At 36.6% G+C, this 25411-nt stretch overlaps 2 protein-coding genes across 6 annotated transcripts in view; both read left to right on the top strand.

The window, feature by feature from the left end:
- Positions 1–8224: 8224 nt before the first annotated feature.
- On the top strand, positions 8225–11924 carry LOC149673893 (uncharacterized). 4 transcript variants are annotated; one of them, XM_089839674.1, is made up of 8 exons: positions 8225–8498; positions 8586–8613; positions 8694–8970; positions 9045–9101; positions 9174–9597; positions 9673–11381; positions 11440–11569; positions 11628–11924. In XM_089839674.1, exons 3-8 carry the CDS (start codon positions 8710–8712, stop codon positions 11855–11857), a joined length of 2811 nt encoding a protein of 936 aa, XP_089695800.1. In that variant the 5' UTR covers positions 8225–8498; positions 8586–8613; positions 8694–8709; the 3' UTR covers positions 11858–11924. The 4 variants fall into 4 exon arrangements, with proteins under 4 accessions (XP_089695800.1, XP_089695799.1, XP_089695801.1 ...); XM_089839673.1 differs by having other exon boundaries at positions 9174–11381; XM_089839675.1 differs by having other exon boundaries at positions 9174–11381; positions 11615–11728.
- Positions 11925–15773: 3849 nt separating this feature from the next.
- LOC149673892 (protein O-mannosyl-transferase TMTC3-like) overlaps positions 15774–25411 on the top strand; it is a 49610-nt gene continuing 39972 nt past the window's right edge. Inside the window, exons 1-2 of one of the 2 annotated variants that reach the window (XM_089839678.1) lie at positions 15774–16008; positions 17234–17517. In XM_089839678.1, the coding sequence (XP_089695804.1) occupies positions 17398–17517 (120 nt within the window). In that variant the 5' untranslated portion in view covers positions 15774–16008; positions 17234–17397. Of the gene's footprint in view, positions 16009–17147; positions 17518–25411 lie in introns of both variants that reach the window. The other variant, XM_089839677.1, reaches the window with a different exon arrangement.

The raw sequence follows: 25411 nt of genomic DNA, 5'->3' as shown, positions 1-25411 counted from the left end.
CGTCGTTAGAGTCGCGTTATTATGGGCCAAAACCTTTTCAGATATCGTTACGAAATAAGGAAGGTTCCACCCACACCCTCTATAAGATTTACAAAGGCCCGAGATATCCTCAAAAATCTGTCCTGATCTTTTTCTATGGCCCAATTATGTCACTGCCAAAGACCTTCAGTTTCAATATAGAGACATAATCGACTCGAGGGGGAGCTTACGCTTCATACAAAATGGCTATCTGACCGTTAAGTGCCACTACAAGTAACGTAACACCAATAAGTATGAAAATCAACCTTAATGAAGTCAAAACTTGATTTATACTGGCCTATTTCCCCCCCCCCTATCAAAACAAGCTTCGTATAGAAGCTGCCATTGGTATAAACTTTTTAGAGTTGTCCGTTGAAGGTATGGCACATTCGCCCATAAAGACAATAAGTGGCATTTGTTACCGATGGGTTTAAAGAAAGCCGTCAAGAGAGAGCCAAGAACCGTTTAAGTCAGGAGTCTCTATAGATAGGCAATGTCTGTATTCCCTGTTGAGTATTTTTCTTATTTTTCCTATAAAAAGAAAACAATGGTATCTGTTGAAAGTAACGTAACACTGATCTATTTTCTTTTGTATATATTTCAATTCCGATTTTCAAAAAAGGAAAACTCCACCATTTCTATACATTTACAGGAGATTTCGCTCAAAGGACAACCATAACGGTGAAGGTAGAGTTATTTTTCCCCCTAACTTAAGGCACGGGTACCATGCTAACCTCTTTCAATGTTATTTTAATTCACTAAATTTTCTGACCCACGTGAGGAATTACCCAATAAAAATTGATATAAATCATTCTCTTGGCCTTTATACTATTATTTAAGAAACCAGAGTGCATGTAGACTTTCAAAGTTGAAGGGTCAAAGGTGACTTGTCCTTTGTAGTTTGAAAAGAATTCAATACTCTGAATAAAACGAAATATTTTTGAGAATACTTTAGTTGTAGCTGAGTCTGCTTTAGGGGCTTGAAAAGGAAAGGAAGGGTTTTATAGCTAACAGGCCGTTGAATATAGGAAGGAAATAAGACGTCCATTTCCTGGGAGAATTCCTTCACTTTCCTTGGACGACACAAACGCAACGCCGCCCCGCTCTTCCTCGGGATTCGCCTTTTAAAGCAGAAATGCTATCGATACAAGAAAAACATATTTTTGTCTGTCTGTGAGTCACGCTTGATTTTCTTAGTTGTTGCAGGATTGGGGGGGGGGGCGTAGATTTTTATCGACCGTCTAAATATATTTATTCGCCAGTTACAAGAAAGTAGTATTGAAATTTGCAATAAATTTATAGACTTATTTTAAGTCTGTCTGTTAGTAACTCTCTGACAGCGATTAGATTGTACAACATGACTAGTAACTTTAGTATTAGTTAGAACAGAGGGTCTCTTATCAGCTGACGTTAAAGTATTAAGTGTTTACAATTGTAGCGAAGGAGCCCGGCTTTGCCCGTCAGATGGCAACCCCAAAGTTCACTATAAAGCCCATCTGTAGGGATGTAGCCAGTGTACTACATAATGAAATCGGTTGAAACAATCAACTTTATTCTGTATCCCAAAATATTTACCTTGCATTTTTACTTGAAATTCAATGGAACGGTGGTGACTCCCGAGGTGGCTCCTTTTGTTTGATTTTGGAAGCCTCCGAGGACGCCCAGATCCAATTCGAGTACGCACGGACTACTTTTCCATCTATGACTCTTTATATTATTGTATAAATCCGTCTAGTTTCGGTGTTAATGCATTCAATAGTGCATTCCGATAGGGATTTCCAACTTTTTCTACTTCATCCTCCGACTTTTCTTTCAATTTCCTCGCCAAAACTACCAAGCTTCCTGGTTTTTTCAACGCTTTCCTTAGAACTGTATGGTCAGGGGAAATATATATTGGAGTTCGTAACGCCTAAATCCTTATTTAAAGGGAGTATAAACGTCTCGAACAATCCTTTTATACAAAGAGTGGTGGGTCCGAAATACAGTAGGTTCTATTAACGATTTTGAATCGAAAATGTAACTTCGTTATGGTTCGAGGGTTTTAGGGATGACCCCTAAATTTCAGGGGTCATCCATAAAACACTGTTGGCATAGAACTTATACCATGTTCGACTCAAAATAGTCCATAGAACCCACTGTACTTCCGTCCATACCAATCTTTATGGAACACTCTTTGTGTATTATGCGGTCGTTAGGCCCAACACAACTAAATTAAAGACCACAATCCTTTGTGTAACAATTTGTGAACGACGTTGGTTGTATAAACGATCTTTACTTACGCAGCCGAGTATTATTTCGTTTGGGGATTTATTTGGCAGAGCGTATTAACATTGGATAACGCTTTTTCGCTCCAACGCTATAGTTGGGTCACTAATTGAGTTTCTAAAAGGATAAACCGTAAACCGTAGCAGAATTAGGGGACCAATACAGGATGGTTCGGATGAAAAAAGCTCTTTACGAATAGGCCTAATGATGATGGAAAATTGGTTTACAAAAATAGTTCCTACGTTAATTTTATGGCTTTATCTACAAAAGGATGTCCACACTAAGACTGTGACTTATTTACAAACCTGTAAGGTTGGTGACCAGTCATTGACCAACTATCAACCGACTTTTACCAATTTTTAACCGAATTTTACTAATCATCAACCGATTTTTAACAATTTTTAACCGAATTTTACTAATCATCAACCGATTTTTACCAATTTTTAACCGAATTTTACTAATCATCAACCGATTTTTACCTTACTTAATCGGGTAATGATTAACCTAGAAACGATTATTCGGTAAAATTGCAATATCTCTCACCAATACGTATCTCAGGCTGGTTTGGGCCCATCACATCATTAGTTTCCACTCTGTACCTAAACCGAGTAATTAGAATCTGTGTTATATTTTCAAGTTTTGAGTATTTATGATCCGAACCATCCTTTATTGCGCCATGTATTACAAGATTGTTGTCCCGAAATTAAATTACAGACTTATAGTGAGTGGTGCACGTTTTTAACACGAAGTTCGTAAAGCTAGCGTGACTTAATTCCGACACGGCCCTAATCTTTCCAAATTCTTTACCCTGCACCTTTGCGCTTTAAACTCAAAGGCACACTATCATGACATGCGCACGGAAATGTATGGCGGGGTGCGAAAAGCCCATAATCGCTGTTCATCCAATTAGTCGCGATTAACATCTTTTACCCGATTATAAAAATATGACTATCTTTCCATGTGTGTTTTTGTTTTTTCTTTCGGATGTTGCTAGTGTGTCTTTAAAACTGCAACTTTCTAAAGAAACTACACAAAGTATCTTAGTTCGTCTTTTAATCCTCTCACAGCTTAGTCTTTCTTAAATTAAATTACTAGCAACCCAACCGAAACTACTCGCAACATACCCCTTATACCTCTAGTCAAAAACAATTACACCGAATTTATGGTCTACCAACCTATCAGTAAAAAGCCAGTCTTAAGTTTCAGATCGCACTTCCGGCGTCTGTTTGCTTTGACAACTAGTTGATCATAAAGTCAATTACACGAAGCGGATCAATACGAAACAGACCCAACTTTTACTGTATGTCTGTTTGTAACTCTTGATCTATTACTTCGACCACAAGTTGATCAGAGAAGATACGAAGCACTTCCGGCGTCTATTTACTTTTACAACCAGTTGATCATACACGAAGGCATGATCAATTAGTCGACTTACTTCGACCAAAAAGTTGATCATTTAAATTACTGATACAAAGCAGACACAGTCTGTTTGTTACGCTAGATCCGTTTGACAACTAGTTGATTACACAAAGCGGATCAATATGCAACGAACCCAATTTTACTGTATGTCTGTTTGTAACGTTTGATCACGAGCTGATGTGATCTTGAAACGGATTAATTAGAAACAAACACACTTTTTGTTTGTCCCGATAGCATAACGCTGCAGGAAGTACAGACCAAACCTTGAAAAGAACTGAACCAAATCACTTCAAATGAACCTTCATCCAGCGTTACAGATATCAAACCACATAAATTGAAGCAAGCGTATAATTAAAATGCCCCACGACTAGTTTTGCAAAGGCATCGTCAAGTCAAGTCTGGGTTTCCTTTTTCTGAGTCAATTTTCGACTGCCACTTAAACTTTTTTATCTACACAACTGCCTTGACGTTAACTTATTATGCACTGATATCAAGTTCAACCACGCAATTTTCTCAAATTCAGAAATTAAATAATTGTGACTGTGCGCGAAGATCAAACAAAATATATAACTTTCTCAAATATATATAATATGTAGATTTGACATTATTGAATTTATTTAATAGTAAAAAATGATGACTTCATCATCGTTTAAGAGAAAGCGAGACGACAGACGTCAGAGGTGGGAAGATAGAAAAATTATTTTATATGGACGAGTGACGATCGGGAGTTCGAATTTCTTTTTTTTTTTTTTCTTTCTTTCTTTCTTTTTTTTTTGAAATTGGTAAACGTAAAAGATCGCGCGAGGTAGAAAAAACATCAGAAATCGATTCGTATTATGAAAAAGCACCCAGACCGAGGGGGCTCATGCCCCACCATGGATATGGCGCACGCTATCGACCAATTATATCGGGACATACAACTTACCAAGTTTTGAAATCAAAGTCCTTATTCAATTTAAATTGCATTTACCAGAAGTGAGATGAGACTAGAAGTGAAGAGCTCTAGCATTGGTAGTAGATCCTGGCACTAGTGAACAAATTTGAGGATTTTATGCCGCTTCCATCGCGCCTACACTACTGAGAAAAAAATTGGTCGAGTTCCAAAAACATTTCCTACCCCATTCCCCTCAACCTAAAGCTGCGGAACACGGACGGGGCTCCTTGAATCTAGTTCGGCCGTTTACCGCCACGAGCGTCTCACGTTTTGGAAGGAAAATTCAGAAACCGCTACTAGAGGGCCAACCGTTGGTGTGTTATCAAGAATATTCACTTTCGCCGAGTGAAGAATTTGGTTAGCTCAGTACTTCTAGTCTCATCTCACTTCTGCATTTACTTACCAAACCTTTACGGTATAGTTGAAGCGAAACGCAAAATTCTATCCCATTGGTCTTTGTCCAGACTTGACTAGTTTATGTTCGGGGTTGGGGTTCTTTTTTTTTGTGGCGCTTTATCAGGCGTTCATTGGAAGGAAATAACGATAAGAATGAAATTCTTACGTTCTCTTTCGCAACCTTGTAAGTACCTTTATTTTCCTTATAACTTGGTTTAAAACTATACGGTTTCAAAGCTGCAAGGGTATAACTTGACTGGGGTGAGATTCTGTGGTGGAGCTAGAAACTTTCAGACACAAAGAATCCTCGGGAAAAAAATGGAAACTACTTCTTCCGCTATCTTTACTCTTTAGGACATGTGCGAAGTTTCTCTCCGTATAAACAGAAGGCCATTTTAAAATGAAGTATTCCACCTCATCATAGATAGATAATTGTTGAATGTTTGTTTTTTATTCGCAGTAATTCGTTAATTTGAGTTGCCCAAGGAGGGTAAAAAAATGGGAGTTGAAGCTAGCAGCCGTGGCAATCCATTTTGGTAGTTCTCGCTTTTCTTTTTCATTTATTTGTTATATTTTCCCACTAATATCCGGTTCACCGTGTTGCAACCAATAACAGGGCGGAGAAAGATGCGCACGCGCACACCGGAAGCTTAGAGGAAACCTTCCAAAGCGAGAACACTTTACTCGAGTCTTCTACACCTCCTCTTTATATTCTCTGTTTTGCCAAATTGCATGATTGATAATATCTGTAACATTTGGGGAAGGTTCGTTAGAATTGGTTTGGTCATTGAGTTGGGAAGGAGGCGAGTTCCCTAGACATAAAGTTTGCTAAGAACGTCCTATTTAGTATTTAGATTCTTAAGTCAGAAGATTAGAATCTCAGGATAGGAACCAGCACACGCAAGGTCTGGGAAACCGTTTAAGTTACCTATATATAATGTTAAACACTTCTCATCAAAGAATTATTTACTTCTGATATAGGGTACGATTCTATTTTATTTTACGTTCACTTTTTTATTTTATTTTTTTTAACAAAACCCAGAAATTTTACCTTTACGATATGTGTTCAAAATAAAATATGAAATCTATGTTTTTTTTTTCTCCGGGCATTGGTCAGAAGATAGACTTTATAGAGATGGTATAGAGCTCGGCTTTATTTTGAAATAAATCCATAAGTTGATGATCTACTATTAAGTTTCTATGTCTGAATGGAATCTATCAATGTTACCGGTTGAAACCTGGTCAAGAGCTAAATAGAATTTATAGACTATCTTACTATTGAGAAAATAGCTGTTGAAGAAGGGGACAAATGTGTCTATTCTTTTGAAAAATCAAAATCCAAACTCTTCATCTTCTCTAAAATATTTCCACCTATCTGAAACAAGGTCGAGTGACAGTAGTACATTGAACAAACTTCATCGGATTTTTCCCCACTGAATAAGATACAAAGGGTACACGATGTGAAGTTGCTCGCGCCTTAAGACATTTTAAAATCAAAGACATCAAGGTAGATTATAACTAAAGAAAATTCCATTAAAACTTTCTTTTCAATAATGCCACGTTAACATCAGAAGCTGCGTGATAACCACCATTGAAGTCTGCTGCCTTCTAGCCGTACACCCTTCAACATGGGAATATTTTAAAGAAATTATTAATGTTATATCAATGGGGATAAACGTATGTCTAAACATAAATTGCTCCCGTTAAGTCAGCCGGATTAAACATAGATATTCTGAAGAATGTGCAACAATTATTTATATCCACAAGTGGTTGATCTCTTGGTTCAACATCGAGATACCTTGGGGTTGGAGGAGATAGTGAGATGCGGTAGAAATGTTGGTGGGCCATGCACGGCAATAAAAGGCTCCCAGAGTACCTCGCGCACGCTACTACCCTTTAGTAAGGGATCGTCGAGTGCTGCCGCGTAGCGCCATTGTGTTTGTACGAGAACTAGCTTCTATATTTAAGACACAGGGAGAATCATCTACGTTTCTGTTCCGTACGACTCTACCAAAGAAGCTGGGAGTTCTTCGTTGCCGTAGATGGGGGTGCTGAGGCCACGTTATAGGTTCAGAGATTTTCTACTCCAGCCTCCTCTTTCCTCCAAGCCTTGGATTAGGTAGGACATAGATCAGGTTATCAATTTGCAGATACCCAACTTTGTTTCATCGTAGGTAGGAATAAAAGAAGATCCACCCAAAGTTTTACTTCTAAAGAGTTAAATTATGGTATTTTTGTTGAGAAACGTTGATAAACTAATTCTTTGAAAACTGCGGTAGGCTACATGAGTGTGACGTACGCTTTTGAAAGTAAAAGCGAAAGCAATAAATGGGATAGAAGGTATGGTACGGTGTGGGATTGAAATTTAGTTATCAGAGAGAGTCGTCGCGTTTTGCCGGTAAGCGAACGGAAGTCAAGCGGAAATTAAAACCTCGGGCTCTAGAACTCTACAACTCTAGTATACACACATACTTCTCTCTACGAACAGAACGAAGATATACTAGAAAACAACCTTAGAACAATTAATATCAAACTTAATATTTAAATGGAGGATACAAAACTATTTTGCCTTTGAAATGAAAAATAAAACTAACCTTGTCTGTCTGTTGGTAACGTATGACCAGTTAGTTGCGGGCATTACTCGTAGATGGCGTCAAGCTCTCTATCGCTACTAGCAGGAATACGTAGATTTCTTCTACTTGGAATGTTTAACTTGCCACTGAGCCTGTCTACTTTAACTCCTGACGTCACTCCTAATGTTTTTGAACTTTGCGTCGTATGAACGAGTGCACCTAGGGTCGATGGTTGTCCAATAAATGTCAATAACCAATGAATGGCGAGGAAAGAGCAACTTGAGGTTTAACAAAGTTTTAAGCCCTTCCCCTTACCTTCAACCAGATATTAGAATGGGGTTCCAAGTGGAAGAAAGCTATGTATTTCTGCCACCAGTTATATTTACGGTCTATGGAAATAATAAGAGACAATTCTAACCAGAAACGCGGGTGTATCATTTCTAAGGAAGAGTTCCACTATATAAAGGAGAATGTATACCGACTGGAAAGGGAGAGGATAACGCGACAAATGAAATCTAGGGGAATTTCTCGCTTTTGAAAAGTTCCCTGGGTACCAAGTCTCACCGGGCGCTATCTTCCAATCGACGTGTAACAGTCCGTTCTGGCAGTCACGGAGCATGGATTAACTAACGCTAGGGATAGTCCACTAACCGCGTTTCCCATGTATTTCCATCGCCAACTACATGTTCCGAAGTAGTCATTGATTCCCCCCTTCATTCCCCCAATTTATTGGACCAAACCGGATGTAGATATTGCGCCATCTCTAGGCAAAATAAATAGTTTCGCGGATTTTAAAGATGGCGGCGCCCAATTGAGGCGGGATTTGTATTGTGAGACATTTTGTGATTAAAAACTTAATTAATGCTTAATAAGAGAGGAGAAATCGTTAATTGGTGAGTAAATATTAAAAACCTCATAAGTATTCATAGGTTGTGCAGTACTAATTATGTTATTTCTGCAATTACGAACCTGTTCTGAAGTTTGAATATATTCGACAATTGTGGATTGGTAAGTGTTTGGTGTTAATAACGATATTAATTAATTTGAGAGTGTAAATCTTTCTAATTATGCATTTAATATCCTTATAGATATATTATTTGTAAAATGAGGAAGAAACGGTGTGTTTATAACGGTTGTGTTAGCAATTCCCAGTATAATCATAAACCACACATGAAGGGTGTATTTTTCGTGAACTTCCCAAAACCAAAGAGACAATATGACAAATGTAAGAAGTGGATCGATTGGCTTGCAAGGGAAGACTACCCAATCGAACGGGTTAGTGGGGACACATACTTATGCTCCAAGCATTTTGTCGGTGGAAAAGGGCCGACAGAACTGTTTCCTGATCCCATTCATGAAGTCAAAGTAATATACTCATAAATATGGTAACTTAATTATTAGGATAACCACAATTAATCTAAGTTTTTTAACTCTTCCAGGGGTTGTTATCTATATTGAAACCCAAAAGTTCAATATTAATCTGTGAAGACTCCGCAGTTAGTGTTCTTGAGTTGCAATTAACTCTTATGGTTCTGATGTGGTGATTAAAATTTTACTTATTATATCAGGAAATGCAAATGGATTCTACAAATGATGCACCAGTGAACTCTACAAACGTAGCACCAGTGAACTCTACAAACGTAGCACCAGTGAACTCTACAAACGTAGCACCAGTGAACTCTACAAACGTAGCACCAGTGAACTCTACAAACGTAGCACCAGTGAACTCTACAAACGTAGCACCAGTGAACTCTACAAACGTAGCACCAGTGAACTGTACAAACGAAGCACCAGTGAACTCTGCAAACGATGCACTAGTGAACTCTGCAAATGATGCACTAGTGAACTCTGCAAACGAAGCACCAGTGGACTCTAAATATGAAGATAATGATCCTCCGAACTTGCGGAAAATGGTTCATCAATTTCCTATACTATTAGGTTGGTCACAGACATTGCTTGAGAATAACTTTACTGTTAGAAAAATCCATGAAGGTACTGGCTTAACTGTAATAGGTGTTACTATTAATGAAAAGTTACAAGCTTCTTACAAGATAAATAATCATGCAGTGAGTGATGCCTCAATTTTAGCAATATTGCCTGAAAGCATTCAAACACAAGAAGAACTACAGAAAACCATTGCCCTTATGTCAGAGTTAAGAATATGTATTGGAAACGGCGAAGAAAAGTACAAACAAATTTTCAAAACCCGCATGCAACCCTTGGGATTTGAAGACTACTTGGGTGCCATTCACAGTCAAAGGTGCTGCCTAGCTCTATTAAAACAAAAAACTAGACGATGTTTCTATTGTATAAAGCAACGAGACAGTTTTAGAATTACGGCAAAAAGATCGAAAAATAATAACCAAAAAACATTAACTCCTTACCGCAATTTGTCAAAAGATGAACTTATTAGTCAGCTGAGAGAGAAAACGAACAGTGCATTAAATTTAAAGGCTAAAATTAAACGTCAGAAGATTAAACTTGAAAGACATATCAAGAAGCGAGGGGAGACAGTGGATGATGATAAGCACGCTTTTCTGTTAAACATTCTTGAATCAAATTTAAGCCAGAAGCCTCATGAAGATGGCCATTTGAAGGATAAAAGACAGAATTCAGAGAAGCCTGGGAGCTCCTGGAACAAGAACCAAAATGAATTCTCAACCATGTTCTTGAAGAGCCAACTGGCTGTGGCAAAGTCCAAGCCCAGTGCCAGACGTTGGCATCCCCTTGTAGTTCAATGGTGCCTCTTTATGTACGAAAAGTCTCCTGGACTCTATAAGGCATTAAATGATTCTGGAATTTTACAATTACCTTCCAATAGTACCCTACGTCGTCATTCTTCAGATTTTGGAACAAAAACTGGATTTCATCCAGAGATATTCACAAAAATGAAGAATGATATAAAGGAGTTACAAAAGTTTGAACACCAGAAATATTTCTGCCTAGTTTTAGATGAAATAAAAATCCAGGAGGATTTAGTTTATAGGGTTGATACTGGGGATATTTGTGGTTATACTGAATTAAATGATGTGACAGAACGTTTGGCACAATGCAAATTAGAATTGTACAAAGAAAAGCCTTTAGCTACTCACATACTTCAGTTAATGCTAAGAGGTCTAACGTCAGGATACATTTACCCATTTGCGTATTTTGCAACCGCTTCTCTTACTGCAGAGAAGCTTGACAGTATAATATGGGAAGCAGTTAGGAAACTGGAACTGGCTGGCTTCAAAATTATCTGTGTTGTAGGTGATGGCGCTGCAACCAATAGAAAGTGTTTCCGCATGAATGCAATGTCTGAACAAGATTACTACAAGGCAAAAAACCCCTACTCTGGTGCCGATGACCGCTGGATTTATTTCTTATTTGACTCTCCACATTTAATAAAAACTGTCCGTAATTGTTTAGCCAACAGCACTGAAAACTGCAAATACAGGCTAATGCAGATCAATGGTGAAAATTTAACTTGGAACAAGATCAAGGAACTATATCATAAAGATCTTAATTCAAGTGGCAACTTAAGAAAACTGCATAAATTGACTTCTGACCACATTAACTTACAGAATCGAATGAAAGTTCGATATGCCACACAAGTGCTCAGTCAATCAGTAGCTAACGCCATGAAACTGGAGTTCGGGGAATCATCGCGAGAACTAATTCGATTTATTGAAATATTCAATAAATGGTTCGACATCATGAACGTTGGACATTTAGTTGATCATTCCAGAAACCCAAATATTCGCCCTTTTACGTCGAAAAACGATTCTCGACTTAAGGTAAATTGGTTGCTATAATATGTGATATTTGACCCTTACTTAAATTTATTTGTTTTAGTGGCTGAAAGATGTATTCCTTGTTTATTTGGAAGAGTGGGAACAGTACGTTGCTGAAAAACCCATGAAACGATCCGAAAAAAACAAAATGTTGCTTAGCCAGGAAACTTTGTCGGGTTTGCGGCAAACAAGTAATAGTTACTTTTCCTAGATATTTAAACCTTATTTCTAATTAGTTATGAATTTTAGCTAATTGCCTTTTGGAACTAGTGCCGTTTCTATTGGATAAAGGAGCAAAGTTTGTTCTAACAGACCATTTTAATCAAGACCCGCTAGAGCAATACTTTAGTAAGCAACGCCAAGCTTGTAAAGCTGGTTCAATGCCAACCTTGTACAAATATTCCCGTAGTGCACCAAAATTACAATGTCTAAAAGAGGGTCGTGTAAAAATTAAGATTGGTGGTGGCAACACAGTTTAATACTACAGTTTATTACAATTTTGTCATAGTATCGTCATTGACAAATTAAAGGAACATTTAACCGAAATTACAATTTATACCAATCATATCACAGTTTATTACAATTTTACCATTGTATCGTCATTGCCAAATAAAAAGGAACATTTCACCGAAAGTTATTAATCCATGCACGGAGGGACGGTTGAAAAAAACCGGAGGGGAAAATGTCTATTAACAACTCCCCTTCCTCCCTAATATTTTTCTTTAATCAAATTATTTGGGAAACGTAATTCAACATTTCCGATTTGGGTTTGCCTTTAAATGTAGGTTACAACATTTGAATAGACATTTTTATCGATTTAAATAAAAATGAGCAACAAAAATCGTTCTTTCAGTTGTAAGGACATTTTTCGTTGCCGCCATTTCTAATAAAAGATGGAGCAAAATGTCATAGCACATTTTCGACACAAAATGATCTTTAGAACGCATTATCCTGTACCAGTGTTGGGCACATTTATTTCGATATATCTTTTTACCTATCAAAATATTTTTGTTTTCGCCCCTATCAATTTTTTACCTATCAAAATATTTTTGTTTTCGCACCTATCAATTTTTTACCTATCGAACTATTTTGGATTTCGCACCTATCAATTTTTTACCTATCAAAATATTTTGGATTTCGCACCTATCAATTTTTTACCTATCAAAATATTTTGGATTTCGCACCTATAAATTTTTTACCTATCAAAATATTTTGGATTTTGCACCTATCAATTTTTTACCTATTCCTTCGGCATATTGTCCATTGCTTGAAACTTTCGTTCACACCGGGAGGGTGGGACCGTGGGAGGGGTGGCGAGAGTTAGCAGATTCCGGGTTAGAGCCCTGAGACCTAACCGAGGCTCTTTTTTTCAGGCGCATGCGCGATTTTTTTCTCCGGACCGTCGGCCGCTAAAATTTACTCTCGCGTGAGTCGCGACGGCGCGAGTCGTTAGGCTTAGAAATTTGAAACTTTGTTTTTTCTCTCTCTAACGTCAGTGATGACGTACTTGCGCACCGCTGATGCGTAGTAGCTACTAGTCGGCCTCGGGTAGATCTCTCTCCAGACCTACCGGGAAGAGGGAAGGAAGGAATTCACTAAAATTTTATTAAATATATTAGAAATATCATTTTTGCTTTCAAATATTTTTAATAGGTAGCAATACCTATCAAATTTAAATCAAATTAAATATTCTTAAAAACTAATGAATCAGGAAAAGTATCAAAAAAATTCCTTAGGAATCGGAACTTTCAAACTCAATTTTTCAAGCCTATCATTTATAGGTTGATCTATCACTATCAAAATCGGTCAAATGATAGGTAGATTTTTTTCCAACTATCAAATAAAGTATCAGATTCAAAAAAGATATGATAGCGCCCATCACTGTCCTGTACTTCGATTCTATTCCACAATTTTTGGAAAACTATGTATAACGGCATATATATAAAAATTTATATTTGGTATACAGCTCTCCGAAGCTTTCTGTTTAGTTTAGCGTAACTTTGGTTAAGAAACATTTTAGTGGAAATTAGAGCCCAGGGGTATAAAACACAAAGATCCGTTATATGACGGGCTAATTTGCTAGTGGTTTCATATTTTAAAGCGCAAACTTTAAAAGTTTTGGACAGAAAGTAATTTAACATCTACCGGTATTATATTGCCGGCAGGGTGTTTTATTTTAAACGCTTTTGTCACGCGCAAATTATAGAAATTGCTTTTAGGAGAAAATGAAACCATTTTAAGGCAAGCGCACACCTACCGTCATCGGACGGACCGCACGTATCGCACGCATCGGATTTTATTATTATTACCATTGTTTCAAATGAGAACGCGCTCATCTGTCCGCATCGTACGTATCGGAGGTCGGCAATGCCGACGAGGATTCCCGATAGGGGCATACAATCCGTATGGTCCGTACGGAGCTAAGACAAAAATCGCTCAACGAATGCTCAGATTATGTGTTGATGAAACATAAAATGGCGCTCTTTTAAGATTAGGAAAATTTGCTAGGTTTACCACATTATTCCAAGTTGAAAGGTGTTTCCGGTAAGTAATTTAATACGGGAAAAATCAGAAAAAATGCTGATTTTACTAGAAAAAAAAACACGCACAACTAGCCACTATGTTAAGCCTAGTTTGAAATTTCCCGAGTATTCCGTCGCGCATTCTCAATTGCTCATACGCGCGTTCGGAATTTCGGAAATCCGAATGCTCCGAATTCAGTGTGCGCAGTTGAAGAAAATTATCCGATGCGTGCGATCCGTGCGGTCCGTCCGATGACGTTAGGTGTGCGCTAGCCTTTACACAGCGCCCAACCCTTAACGTGTGGACTTTTCATCTATAGAGGTCGTAACAAACAGACAAGTTCGTTCAAACGCCCGATTCACAAACTGTAAGCGGGTTAATTACCATTTGACGTTTGTCCTTAGCGCCATCTGGCCAGGAACTACAGTCTAGTTTTTGAGTGCCTCGTATGGTGAAAAGCTAAGTACTAACAGGGAGAACAGAGGTAAGATGGAGTGGTAATGGTGATGGGTGCCCTGCGGCACCTTTCTCACGCCCCTATCCTTCGGTAGGCGATTGTTAAGTGCTGCCACGTAGCGTCATTGTATTTGAATGATAACTAGCTTCTATTTTTAAGATACCGGGGGCATCTTTTACGTTCCCGTACCGTACAACCCCACCCAAACGCTGAGGATGCTGGGAGGACTTCGTTGTCGTAGATGGGGGTATAGACTTCAACGTTATACGTATGGGGATTACCACTCCATCCCTCTCTTCTTCAAGCCACTAGATGAGCAAGTTAGTTTTCTAAACAGGATGTCCCAAAACGGTGGTAGGACCAAAGTACGACGGGTACTTGAGGCGTTTTCGAGTCGAAAATGTAACGGAACATAATCGGCTCGAAATTCCAAGTAGAACCCTACCCGATGCAATTTGGTCCTACCATCGTTTTTGGAACACTATGTGTATATTAAACACAAATTAACATTAAAACAATGGGAAGTTTCGTACTTACGTCGATTATGTTTCTTATGGTGCTCCGTTGTAGTGTAGAGGGTTTACTGAAGAAAAGCCTGGTCAATTAACTCCTTTTCTAGAGCATAGAAGAATTGAGCGTTAAACCACAGACTCAATCGATGAAGTTTGGTTTCTTCAAAAGAAAATAAATCTCAGATAAAATAGATTTTACATGAATTAAAAAAAACTTGAAGCCAAAATTCTACTATACAATCACAAACGAACTTCAATAAACGTGGTGTACTTACCATTTTATTTAAAACAATGTTCATTAGTCCGTGATTCCTTAAATATTTCTAATTATCAGTCTCAGACGAACTTAACACTACTTTCTTTTCTGTGAGTTTTACCTTTACGGATTACTACGCCTCAACTATCATTATTCTATCAATTACGTCTGAACAGGCCAGGTATAACCCTCTCTTATATCACAATCACAAACCTAATAATAAATTCAACCCAAATTAAAAAGAAGTTTTCATTAAATTTAATAATTCATTTCAACAAAAATTCTCGTAAAGGTAAAACTACGAAAACTATGCCCATAGGTGAAATTAAAATAATAAAGAAACTATACCCTAGGTCCTAGGCAATTCGGCCATAGCTTTACCACCCCTTTCGCCATTCTGCTGGTAACCCGTCCTTTTTAGCAGAGTAGAACCTATTTCAGCCCGCTTATCCAACCTACTCTCTTCTAGCATGAGTAGATGCTAGAGTAGGGTTGCGTGATGTAGTACTGCCAAGTTCATATTTTGTTCTTGCACGACATGAATATGAGTAGAGTGGGGAGGGGGGGGTCGCTAGGGGGAGCCACGCCACGCTATTTCAAACCGGACGCCCGATTATTCTCGGAGGTAAGAGCTGGGAGGAGGACCGTCCGATTTTGACCCCCTCTTGGAACGATCTTGCCGCTTTTAGTTTGCGAGCTGAGCTTTTCGAGTATTCGCTACGGCGTTCAGATTCAGGTCAGACGTCTATCGCCGGCGAGCGCGAGCTTTAAAACACGTGACGCGAGATTCGCGTAACTTCCAATAGTTCGTATTAAAGTTTGAAATTATTCAATTATTTCACAAATTGTCTAAAGAGAGTGTTTTTAGATTGCTTTCAAAAGGTAAGAAATGTGCTATATTCAATTGAAGTTTCAAGTGAAGATGCTTGGTTTAAGAAAGTTTATGTTTTGATAAACGTGTTAAGTCTTCTTAATGTTTTCGCCTTAGTTTCGTTAACTTGAAGGGGATTAAACCATAATCGCTGTATTTATGGTGTGATGGTTTAGGTAAGGTTAGGTTATGTTTGGAAGAGTCAGTTTCAAGTATCTTTAGTTTTAAATTTTACAAGACCTTGTAAGAGTTCCAGGTCTAATTTGAATGGGAAAATTGAAGATCTTACGACACGTTTTTCGGTCAATTTCTCAAACTATGAAATTTTTATTGGCCTATTATTGATACCCTCAAGTTAAAGAGCGTTACTTGGATCTTTAATATTGCGTACGGATAAGTGATGTTGGGTTTCCCAGTCAGAAGGGTTCTGTATTTTGGGAGTGTAGACTCGAGTGATTCGCCGAATTTCGAGTAAGGGGATGCTTTGTTTGAAAGCCGTAACGCGAGAGTTTGGTCTTTAATATCGATAATGAAGTTTCGTCCCATCGTCTTTTCTTTTCGTTTTCAGAATTTAGTTTGTTACAACTGCGATTTAATTACGCTAATTTGAAAGACCTCTCAAAGTTGGAAATATGAGTTTCTCGTTCGTTTTCATGCAAATACTAAAAAACATTTCGTCAAAGTAGCGAAATCTTTTAAATTAAAAACAGCGATTTTTTTAAAAAAAAATAGCGAAATCTTTTAAATTAAAAACAGCGAAATTAAAAAAAAATGCGAAATCTTTTAAATTAAAAAAAGTGAAATATTAAGAAAAAATACCGAAGTTTTTCAAATAAAAATAGCGAAATCTTCAAAATAAAATAAAATACCGAAATCAGTAGCGACATTTCTAAAACACTTTTCACTAAATTCTGAAATTCGTTCGCCCAATCGGCACCCAGTTATTTACATAGCAGCACTTATCCATATGCAATATTAAATCAAAATAACAAATGAACAAAAAGAGTGTTATCAATAGCCAATTGCGCAACAGTACATCACGTCGCTCCTTGATATTTCGAGGAGGCATTAAAAAACTTTCATCTTGCATCTCTGCTTAGTTTAAAAGATTTTCCGAGTAATAAAGCGTGACTTTCGTTTCGTTTTTTAGCCCGGGTGGGAACTCTCGGAGAAGGTTTTTTTTTGGGAAACGTGAACGTAAAAATTCTCAAAGAAACGTTTTGTTTCTCGGCGCAGTTTGAAGACCTTTCAAGTGACTTTGCGCCGTACTACTTCGGTTAAACTTACAACAAGAAAAAAAACTTCTTACAAAAACAGTGCACCTCTTCCATAACAACGCTTTCTGTTGCGTTTACGGTTTTCTTTTTTAATGGTTAAACTGGAATAGTTCCAACAATACCATGCGTTGCTCAAACGTTAACTTTGTAGGAAGTAGTAGTAGCCATAATTCCGGAACCGGAACTGGAAATAAACGCAAGAAGACCATGGCCGAGTTTAAAACTTCAAGAAATGCAACGAAAGTAAGTTAAAACTTTTAAATTATGTTTAGCGTTTAATTATGATGGTTGTTCTTAGTGTAAGTCTTGGTTTAATTATACGCATTCATATTTAGTGGTAATGCACGTTTTACTCATCTTAGTGGTTAAAGGGTTGACCCGCGGGTCAGGGAAAATCTTGAAAAGTATGGAAATTTAATAACGGCCCAAGAAGGTCTTGGAAATTTAAGAATCTTATATTAACGAATACAGGGAATTTTGTTTTAGCCTAATCATTTCTTGTATTTTTAGCAAAATTGCGAAGTTGGGCGTTGCAATAAATACGTTTTAAATCATAATTTCAAAATTAAGAGTTCTTAAAAATATACTGATTAACGTTGACAGGTTTTGGTCTTAAAAACGTAAGATGTGGGCGCCAAGCGAAGGTTTCCACCCTGTATATATTATATTATAACCAGAAATATTCATATCTAGTCATAAGAATCGTACCGTCTCTTAAGAAAAACAATTGGAGCCGAGTTGTAGGCCTACATCAGGGCATGTACAGTAATAACATAAATAACTTAATATTCCTGTGGCCCGTATTTGACGCTCCATGAGAATGTCAAGTCAAAATATGCGCCATATGATTGGGACTAAAGAACTTACCCTTATATATGTACAAAGATGGATTGTTAAATATAGATACTCTAAGAGCTTTCTTTGGGACATGCAATTATGTCTATTTCCGGCTTGATCTGGAATGGAACTAATTAGAGTAATAGAGACCCAATGTAATTATTCTATTTATAAACAAGAGCAAACACACGCAAAAGAAGGTTTTATTTATACTCCCAAACAAGCTTATGATTTGGTTTCGTTTCTCCATTTCGCGAATAGCGATGCTTACATACTTAACTTCAATAATGAATATAATCATCAGCTAATTACGGCGTGCGGTTCAAACCGAACTAGTTAATAATTTAGAATCGTATTGGAGGCTACATGAGCTCCCATAAATCTTCAATTACTTTCTAAACACCAGAGAAAAGTAAATACCCGATTTTGAAATGCATAATTTACTGCTTAATTTGGATAATGGTATAATAAAAGGGATGCAAAATGATTTATTAAATTTGAAACCTCTCCATTCGATTTTAATCAACATTAAATCTAAACACCAACTTTTGAAGTTCAAAGCCCAACTTGTATAATCTAAAGTAAATAAATGTTTTCGCTTTAGAAGACATTTTGGTTGATATCAAACTTCTTGAAGAAATGTATTTCTTTTGAAAGGGATATAGTTGCGGATCATTTTTGTTTTCGTGAAATTTGTTAGTTATAGTGGGTGAACAAAGTTAATTGGCGGTCCTTACCCCTTACGGGGGGGAGATGTCTAGCGTTGGATAGATTGAACCATTAGTCTTTTTGAGAACAATAGACGCGACTAATTAGGGTCTCACTTCTTCCTTCAGTCTTTTTGGCAGCGAAAGGTTAATTAAAAGCGACCCTATCCTGAATTTGACAATTAGCTTCTACCGGCTATCCATAAACTACTAAATGGATCTCATATTTTGCCCCTGGATTAAAATGCAAACCAGTAATACGACTCGAAGGAGTTGTTAATCAGCCCAAATAATTTTTCAAAATCACTAAGAATGATTTATTTGATTTCTAAATCACGAAATATTTGATAAATATTCATCAAAGTTATTTTGGTCATGTTTTAAAGTCAAAGCAATTACTTTCGAAAGTTTCAAGAAAGTAACTTTGAAATTAAAAAATAGTTAGGGAAATACTTAGAAAATTAAAAAGAAAAAACAAGAAAATACTTAGAAAGTTTAAAAAGAAAATTCAGGAAAATACTTTGAAAATTAAGAAATTCTAGATACATACTTTAAAATATAGGAAATTCTAGAAAAATACTTTGAAAATTAAAAAAAAATAAGAAATACTTTAAAAATTAAGAAATTCTAGAAAAAATACTTTGAAAATTAAGAAATTCTAGAAAAAATACTTTGAAAATTAAGAAATTCTAGAAAAAATACTTTGAAAATTAAGAAATTCTAGAAAAAATACTTTGAAAATTAAGAAATTCTAGAAAAAATACTTTGAAAATTAAGAAATTCTAGAAAAAATACTTTGAAAATTAAGAAATTCTAGAAAAAATACTTTGAAAATTAAGAAATTCTAGAAAAAATACTTTGAAAATTAAGAAATTCTAGAAAAAATACTTTGAAAATTAAGAAATTCTAGAAGAATACTTTGAAATTTAAGAAATTCTAGTAAAATACTTTGAAATTTAAGAAATTCTAGAAAAATACTTTGAAATTTAAGAAATTCTAGAAAAAATACTTTAAAAAATAAGAAATTCCAGATACATACTTTAAAAAATAAGAAATTCCAGATACATACTTTAAAAAATAAGAAATTCTAGAATAATACGTTGAAAATTAAAAAATTCTAGGAGAATACTAATTCTTCGAAAATTTAAGAACTCTAGGAAAACACTTCGAACTCTAAGAAAATTTGAAACCACGATGAATTCTACAAAGTAAAGTTTGTTATTGAAACCCCCTAGATTAAAAGGAATATACCTTCAGGGGTTTGGTTCGAAACGAAGGGAACATTTGATATGTCTAAACTAGGAAAGATCGCAGTTACGTGGGAAATACTTTGATATTTTGATTGAGGCATCAAGTTAGTCTATCATAAGAAATTGTTGAATGAAGCGAACGTTCAGTGACGTGATAAATACTTCTATCGTCCCTCCAATATACAATCTCAATCAAAATTAATAACACCTTACTTTATATCTTAACCAACTGATATCAAAACGTAAACGTTAAAAAATATATATATTTTTTTTCTTGCAAAACACCGCTTCTATTGGGTTGACAGCTGATTCAGTTGAAATAAGCACACCCATTTATTCATGTTGTATCAAAGGTTAACAACCGTAAGTCTACATCGATCTAATATGAAATCACGCTGTGATTTTATATCGGTTCCATATAATAGTTTTAAAATCGTCCCGACTGACTGATAGCAAACATCGAGCTTGTATCGTTATACTTAGAATAATGAAAATATGCCGGGACGTTACGCACTAAGAAAGAGTTTTGTAACTCACGGCCATCTTGAAAAATGGCGGCTGTCCCGAAATGTAACCTAAGCTACAACTTCCTTAGGGAATAACGTTGTTTGTACTCTTCAAATGATATCGAATCACTTACGTTTGGGTTAAAATTAACACTTATTCCGCTTCCATCTTTTAAAATGGCAACCGCCCATAAAGTACTTAATGTAATTGTACTGAAGGACAAAGCCGAGTCCCTTTTGATTATAGTTGAAGATGAGGCTAAAAAGGAATACGTGACAAAAAGTGGAAAACATTTACAAGCCCTATGAATCATTTAGGCCTATATTTGGGGTGAATTAACGTTTATTCCGCTTCCATCTTTCAAAATGGTGGCCAAGAAGTTAACGTAATCTCGTACTGAAGGACAAAGAAGAGTCCCTTTTGATTCTAGTTGAAGATGAGGCTAAAAAGGGATACGTGACAAAAAGTGGAAAACGTTTACTAGCCCTATTACGTAAGGAGAAGACTTTGAAAGGCTCCATTTTCCTTTCAAAACTGGCCTGCCGTCCTCCGCGAATATCGCGTCTCAATAGGGACTAGAGCCAGCTATTATCATAGAATCCGCGCTCCTCAAATACTTTTGACAAGCAACCATCGTCCGCCGCGGACGCCTACGGTATACGCCAGGCCTTTCCACCACCGGCAATGGATAAAGCCTCCCATTACGCCGAGATTTCGACTTCGAGCGAGGGAGGGAGGTTTTTTTTTCTTCTCCTTTTGCAGTGTTAAATAAGGCATTAAAACTCTACTCGATATAAATGCTAAAAGAAACTTAGTAAATATAAGTAAGACCCAAATGAAATTATTAAGTTGAAAGTCCAGATGTTGCAGTGGGAATTGACCGATACCTCTGTTGACCACGTCGCTTAAATACTATAGCGAGGTCAAAGGATCATGCTAGCTTATGTCCCTATTTACATTGTTGGGAATATATATATAGTAACGTTATGTAAACAATTTTAATAATTAAGAACTTTGCTACGTTATTAAGGAAAAGAATATCGTATGTCTTGCGGGCGTTGTTTTCTTATAATTTTTGTAAGGCGATATCAAAGTTATTTCTGGACCAGGGCCAATTAAGGAGTTTTCGATTTCATTCTGCTTACGTAAAACCTTGCTTATTATTAACAATATTATCTTCTTAATTATACCAAAGAATACGTGTAGTCTTTCACAGTCTTTGACAATGTTCGATACTTGCCGAGTATTAACACTTAATGTAATGATGTAATGGTCATTTCATCTTGGCCTTGTTGCGTAACGGCTTTACAGAATCTCTAGTTATATAGTCTTTCTTTTAAAGGGATGTGCAATGTGTTCTGTAATGGCGGGGCATAAGTGTCTAGATTATTTTCTTTCCATGAAATAAAGCTCTACTGAACATGCGTGACTTTCGTAGCGTTATCACTGCATTGGGAATGTCGCACAACATTTCAGTTGAATCTATCCGCACTTACAGTCAGCCTAATCACTACTCCGGGAAATAGTATCGCTAATACTTGACATGCATTGTGCCCCCCTTTAAATATTTTATCATTACTTACAGTTCAAAAGTGACTTATTTTGCTGATATTAAGATTGTGCACGTGGATTTTTATATAGTTCTCGACACGCCCCCTCCATAACGCTTTAGACACCCTTTAAACATTTTATCATTAAATAGCTTACACTTCATAACTGATTTTGTAGTTATTAACAATGTGCACGGGGATTTTTACAGCTCGGAAAAGCCATTATTAAATTCATTCTAAAAGTTCCTAAAATGTTTTCTCTCAAACATGGAATAATTATCTTTTAAGTGCATTTATGTTTGTTTGATTTAATGTACTTTCAGCCAAGTATATATGTGTGTACATAGTTTATTAATAAGTGATCACGCAAACACCACATTAAACTCTAACGTTACCTTAGAGAACCTAATTATAGTGAGATATTACACCGTTTTATAAGTTATGATTGCAGTGTTTTACGGATGACCACTTAAATTTATTTGAGAAATTATGAACACATAATTAAATTTAAAGGATCATTCGTAAAGACACTCCAATCAAAATTTAAAACCGGTGGTCCGGAATGAAAAATATCACGGAACATTTTCGACTCTATATCGCCCAAAGAACACTTTAATAAAAGAAAACTGCTTACTTAAATGTATCCAAGATTTTTAGTTAACGAATTTTGCTTTAAATAAAAGTTTTAAAGCATGATTTCCATTTTCTTAGCCATGCATGTAACGTAACGACACGATTAAACGTTAAATTAATGAGAAAAAAAACTTAATTTAAACATGATGATTTGAAAATTCTCCACGCAACATTTATAGAATTTTTAACTTTTTAGCTTTTTGTTAAAAAGCTCAAAAATATTACGTAGATGCACCTTTCAGGCTGGCAGTCTTTTTTCATATTTTTACGTAACCCAGAAAATAGTAAGACTATAGCCAAGAAGTGATATTTAGTTTATTAGGGAGAAGGTATAAGATGCCTAAGTATTCGCGCCGTGCCATAGTCCCAGTCCCCCTTTCAAAATACAAGGGGGGACGTAAAAGGAGGCCAGGCTATTTTGCCTCTCCTCAGTCGGAAAATACGAAATTTACCTCATTCGCGTCGTGCTGACGTGAGCTTTCAAGAACCAATGAGATGCTGGTTGTAATTTAGAGGCGGGGATTAACTCCGGACTTACGTTTGGACTGGAGATAAAGCTGCATAGAAATGTGGCGAATTTATGACTTCTCCCTAATAAACTAGATATCACTTCTTTAACAGACAAACACCGATGTTGGTCAGACTTATTTTTGTTACGTTACTTGGTGTATTGTCAATCAATTTGCTTCCATTTTTCCGGAGCTAGGTTGCGTGCCGTTTAGTTTTTCCCCCCAATTGTTTTCCATTAATTCTATTACGAAACGGAGGCGCGCGAGTGAGGTGAAACTAATGTTTAGGTACGGTTGACTCTTGTTTTTGCAGTGAAAACAGTTGCCAATCCCGATAGACGTTCCGGACAAATGCTGTTATAATGAAGTCCGAGGTAAAAAGGCGTTTGCGTGACTGACCACGATATGCAACCCGATTCGCGCCCGAGTCCAACTTTATACGATTTTGTTTTCAAAGTTACTTAATTCCAGAATCAAATTTGCTTTTGCCATGCAGGCTACGCGTCAGAAAGTTTCGATTACTTTTTCTCCGCAGCCGCCATTTGTATGCCGCTGTTAGAATCTAAAATATTTTTGAAGCCCCAACGCGAAATTTCGGTTCAAATATCAAATGGGGATAATAGAAGAAGGATGACACTCTGTATCATCTTAATACTTTAGTTATGTAACATGATTCTTCCCAGACGAGGGATCCCTTTTTGTTTGCTCTCCCGCTCATCAAACTTCGGATGGGCATCGCACCGTGCTAGGGTGAATTCAATAACTGTTTGGTACTACTAAATCCTCAGCAATCAACCCACAAACCTTGATTGTCTTAGCGTGGGACAAAAAGGCACAAGCGCATGCATGCGCCTTGGCAAATAGTTAAGCGCTAATAGAGTAATGATGGCAAATAGTTACACGCTAATAGAGTAATGATGGCAAATAGTTACGCGCTAATAGAGTAATGAGGAAACTATTTATCGCGTATGATTGTGATTTGGTTTAGTAACCTTGAATACTCCAAATGTTAAGGGATGTTGGGAAGAATCATGTTACAATTGCCCCGCTTTGTGGTGCGTACACTTCTCTCGAAGATTAGTATTATATCCTTCTGATTACATCTATTTATATTGAGCCTATTCATAAAATTGCATTTTAATCGGTTGAAATTTACACTTCAGTAAAAAATATCCTGGGTATTACTATTCAATCACGTTCTCTTCTAAAATCTGTTTATTTGTCAATTTTTGAGATCAAAATTTATTTTCAAATAAATAATTCACTGGGATATTCCGCTCTCGAATATAGTTCAGGCCCCGAGGGTTTTATTATACAGTATACGCTTGTCAGATTGGCTTACAGCTTTAAATTTTTGGAGAGAGGCTGATATAGCCAGGCATCCAAGTGCAGGAGATTTACTTCACGTGAGGTTAAAATAAACGCCGGCGCTAAACAAAAAATCGTTAAAATTTCCCAGGCTCTTACGCGAAACTACCTAGGTATGAAAATTTTTGCGTCAAAATCATTTTGCATTTTTCCGATAATTCTTCTAGGTTTTTTTTTTCGTTTAGCTTTAAAAAACAAGCTCATTGCGCTCCACAATATTTATTTATACGGTCTACTAAATTGATCCATTAACTTTAAAATGCAATGCTTTTATTTGCCTATTAGTGTACAGGAAACAGACCCATGACGTTGTGCTTATCTTCTCAATGCATTTTTGTTGTTACTTTTAGGGTTGCCTTTTTAAACTTGGGAAGCAAGCGCAGGGTATCTTATTTTACCACAATAATTTGTAGGATAAAGATATTAATTAGTATATCAAATATTAATGAACACGGTTGAAAATGTTCAAACTAATTTCGAATGGAAAACTTCTTACATTTCTGGCCGCCATTTAACAAGATGGCCGGGAATTACGTCTATTGTAAAATCCTTAAAACAGAGCGTGAAAGGTTGGAACGAGTTAAATTGGACCGACCATAATTTTTGTCGACTTTTTTTCCATTCCAGAAAATGATTTCTACCTTTTGATAAGTATAGGACTTTTGGGGATGGGCTTTAATAGAGCCGTTGGGTTTTCACGAAACGGCTTAATTAGGGCAGAGCCCTATCATTTTAAAACAACGAGCTGACAAATATGTCCTCCCCAACCTCAACTC

The sequence above is a fragment of the Phalangium opilio genome, unplaced genomic scaffold (genome assembly GCF_054372755.1).
Source record: "Phalangium opilio isolate 3A_F unplaced genomic scaffold, DU_Popi_V2 ptg000048l_1, whole genome shotgun sequence".
In the NCBI taxonomy this organism is placed as follows: domain Eukaryota; kingdom Metazoa; phylum Arthropoda; class Arachnida; order Opiliones; family Phalangiidae; genus Phalangium; species Phalangium opilio.
The sequence above is the reverse complement of the archived record's forward strand: the minus strand, read 5'-3'. Positions and strand labels throughout refer to the sequence as shown.

Excerpts from the sequence above, each read along its gene's own strand:
- LOC149673893 (XM_089839673.1), top strand. The coding sequence starts at position 8,710 with ATGAGGAAGAAACGGTGTGTTTATAACGGTTGTGTTAGCAATTCCCAG. Across the intron at positions 8,971-9,044 it reads ATCCCATTCATGAAGTCAAA|GGGTTGTTATCTATATTGAA; the intron begins GTAATATACTCA and ends TAACTCTTCCAG. Across the intron at positions 9,102-9,173 it reads TAATCTGTGAAGACTCCGCA|GAAATGCAAATGGATTCTAC; the intron begins GTTAGTGTTCTT and ends TTATTATATCAG.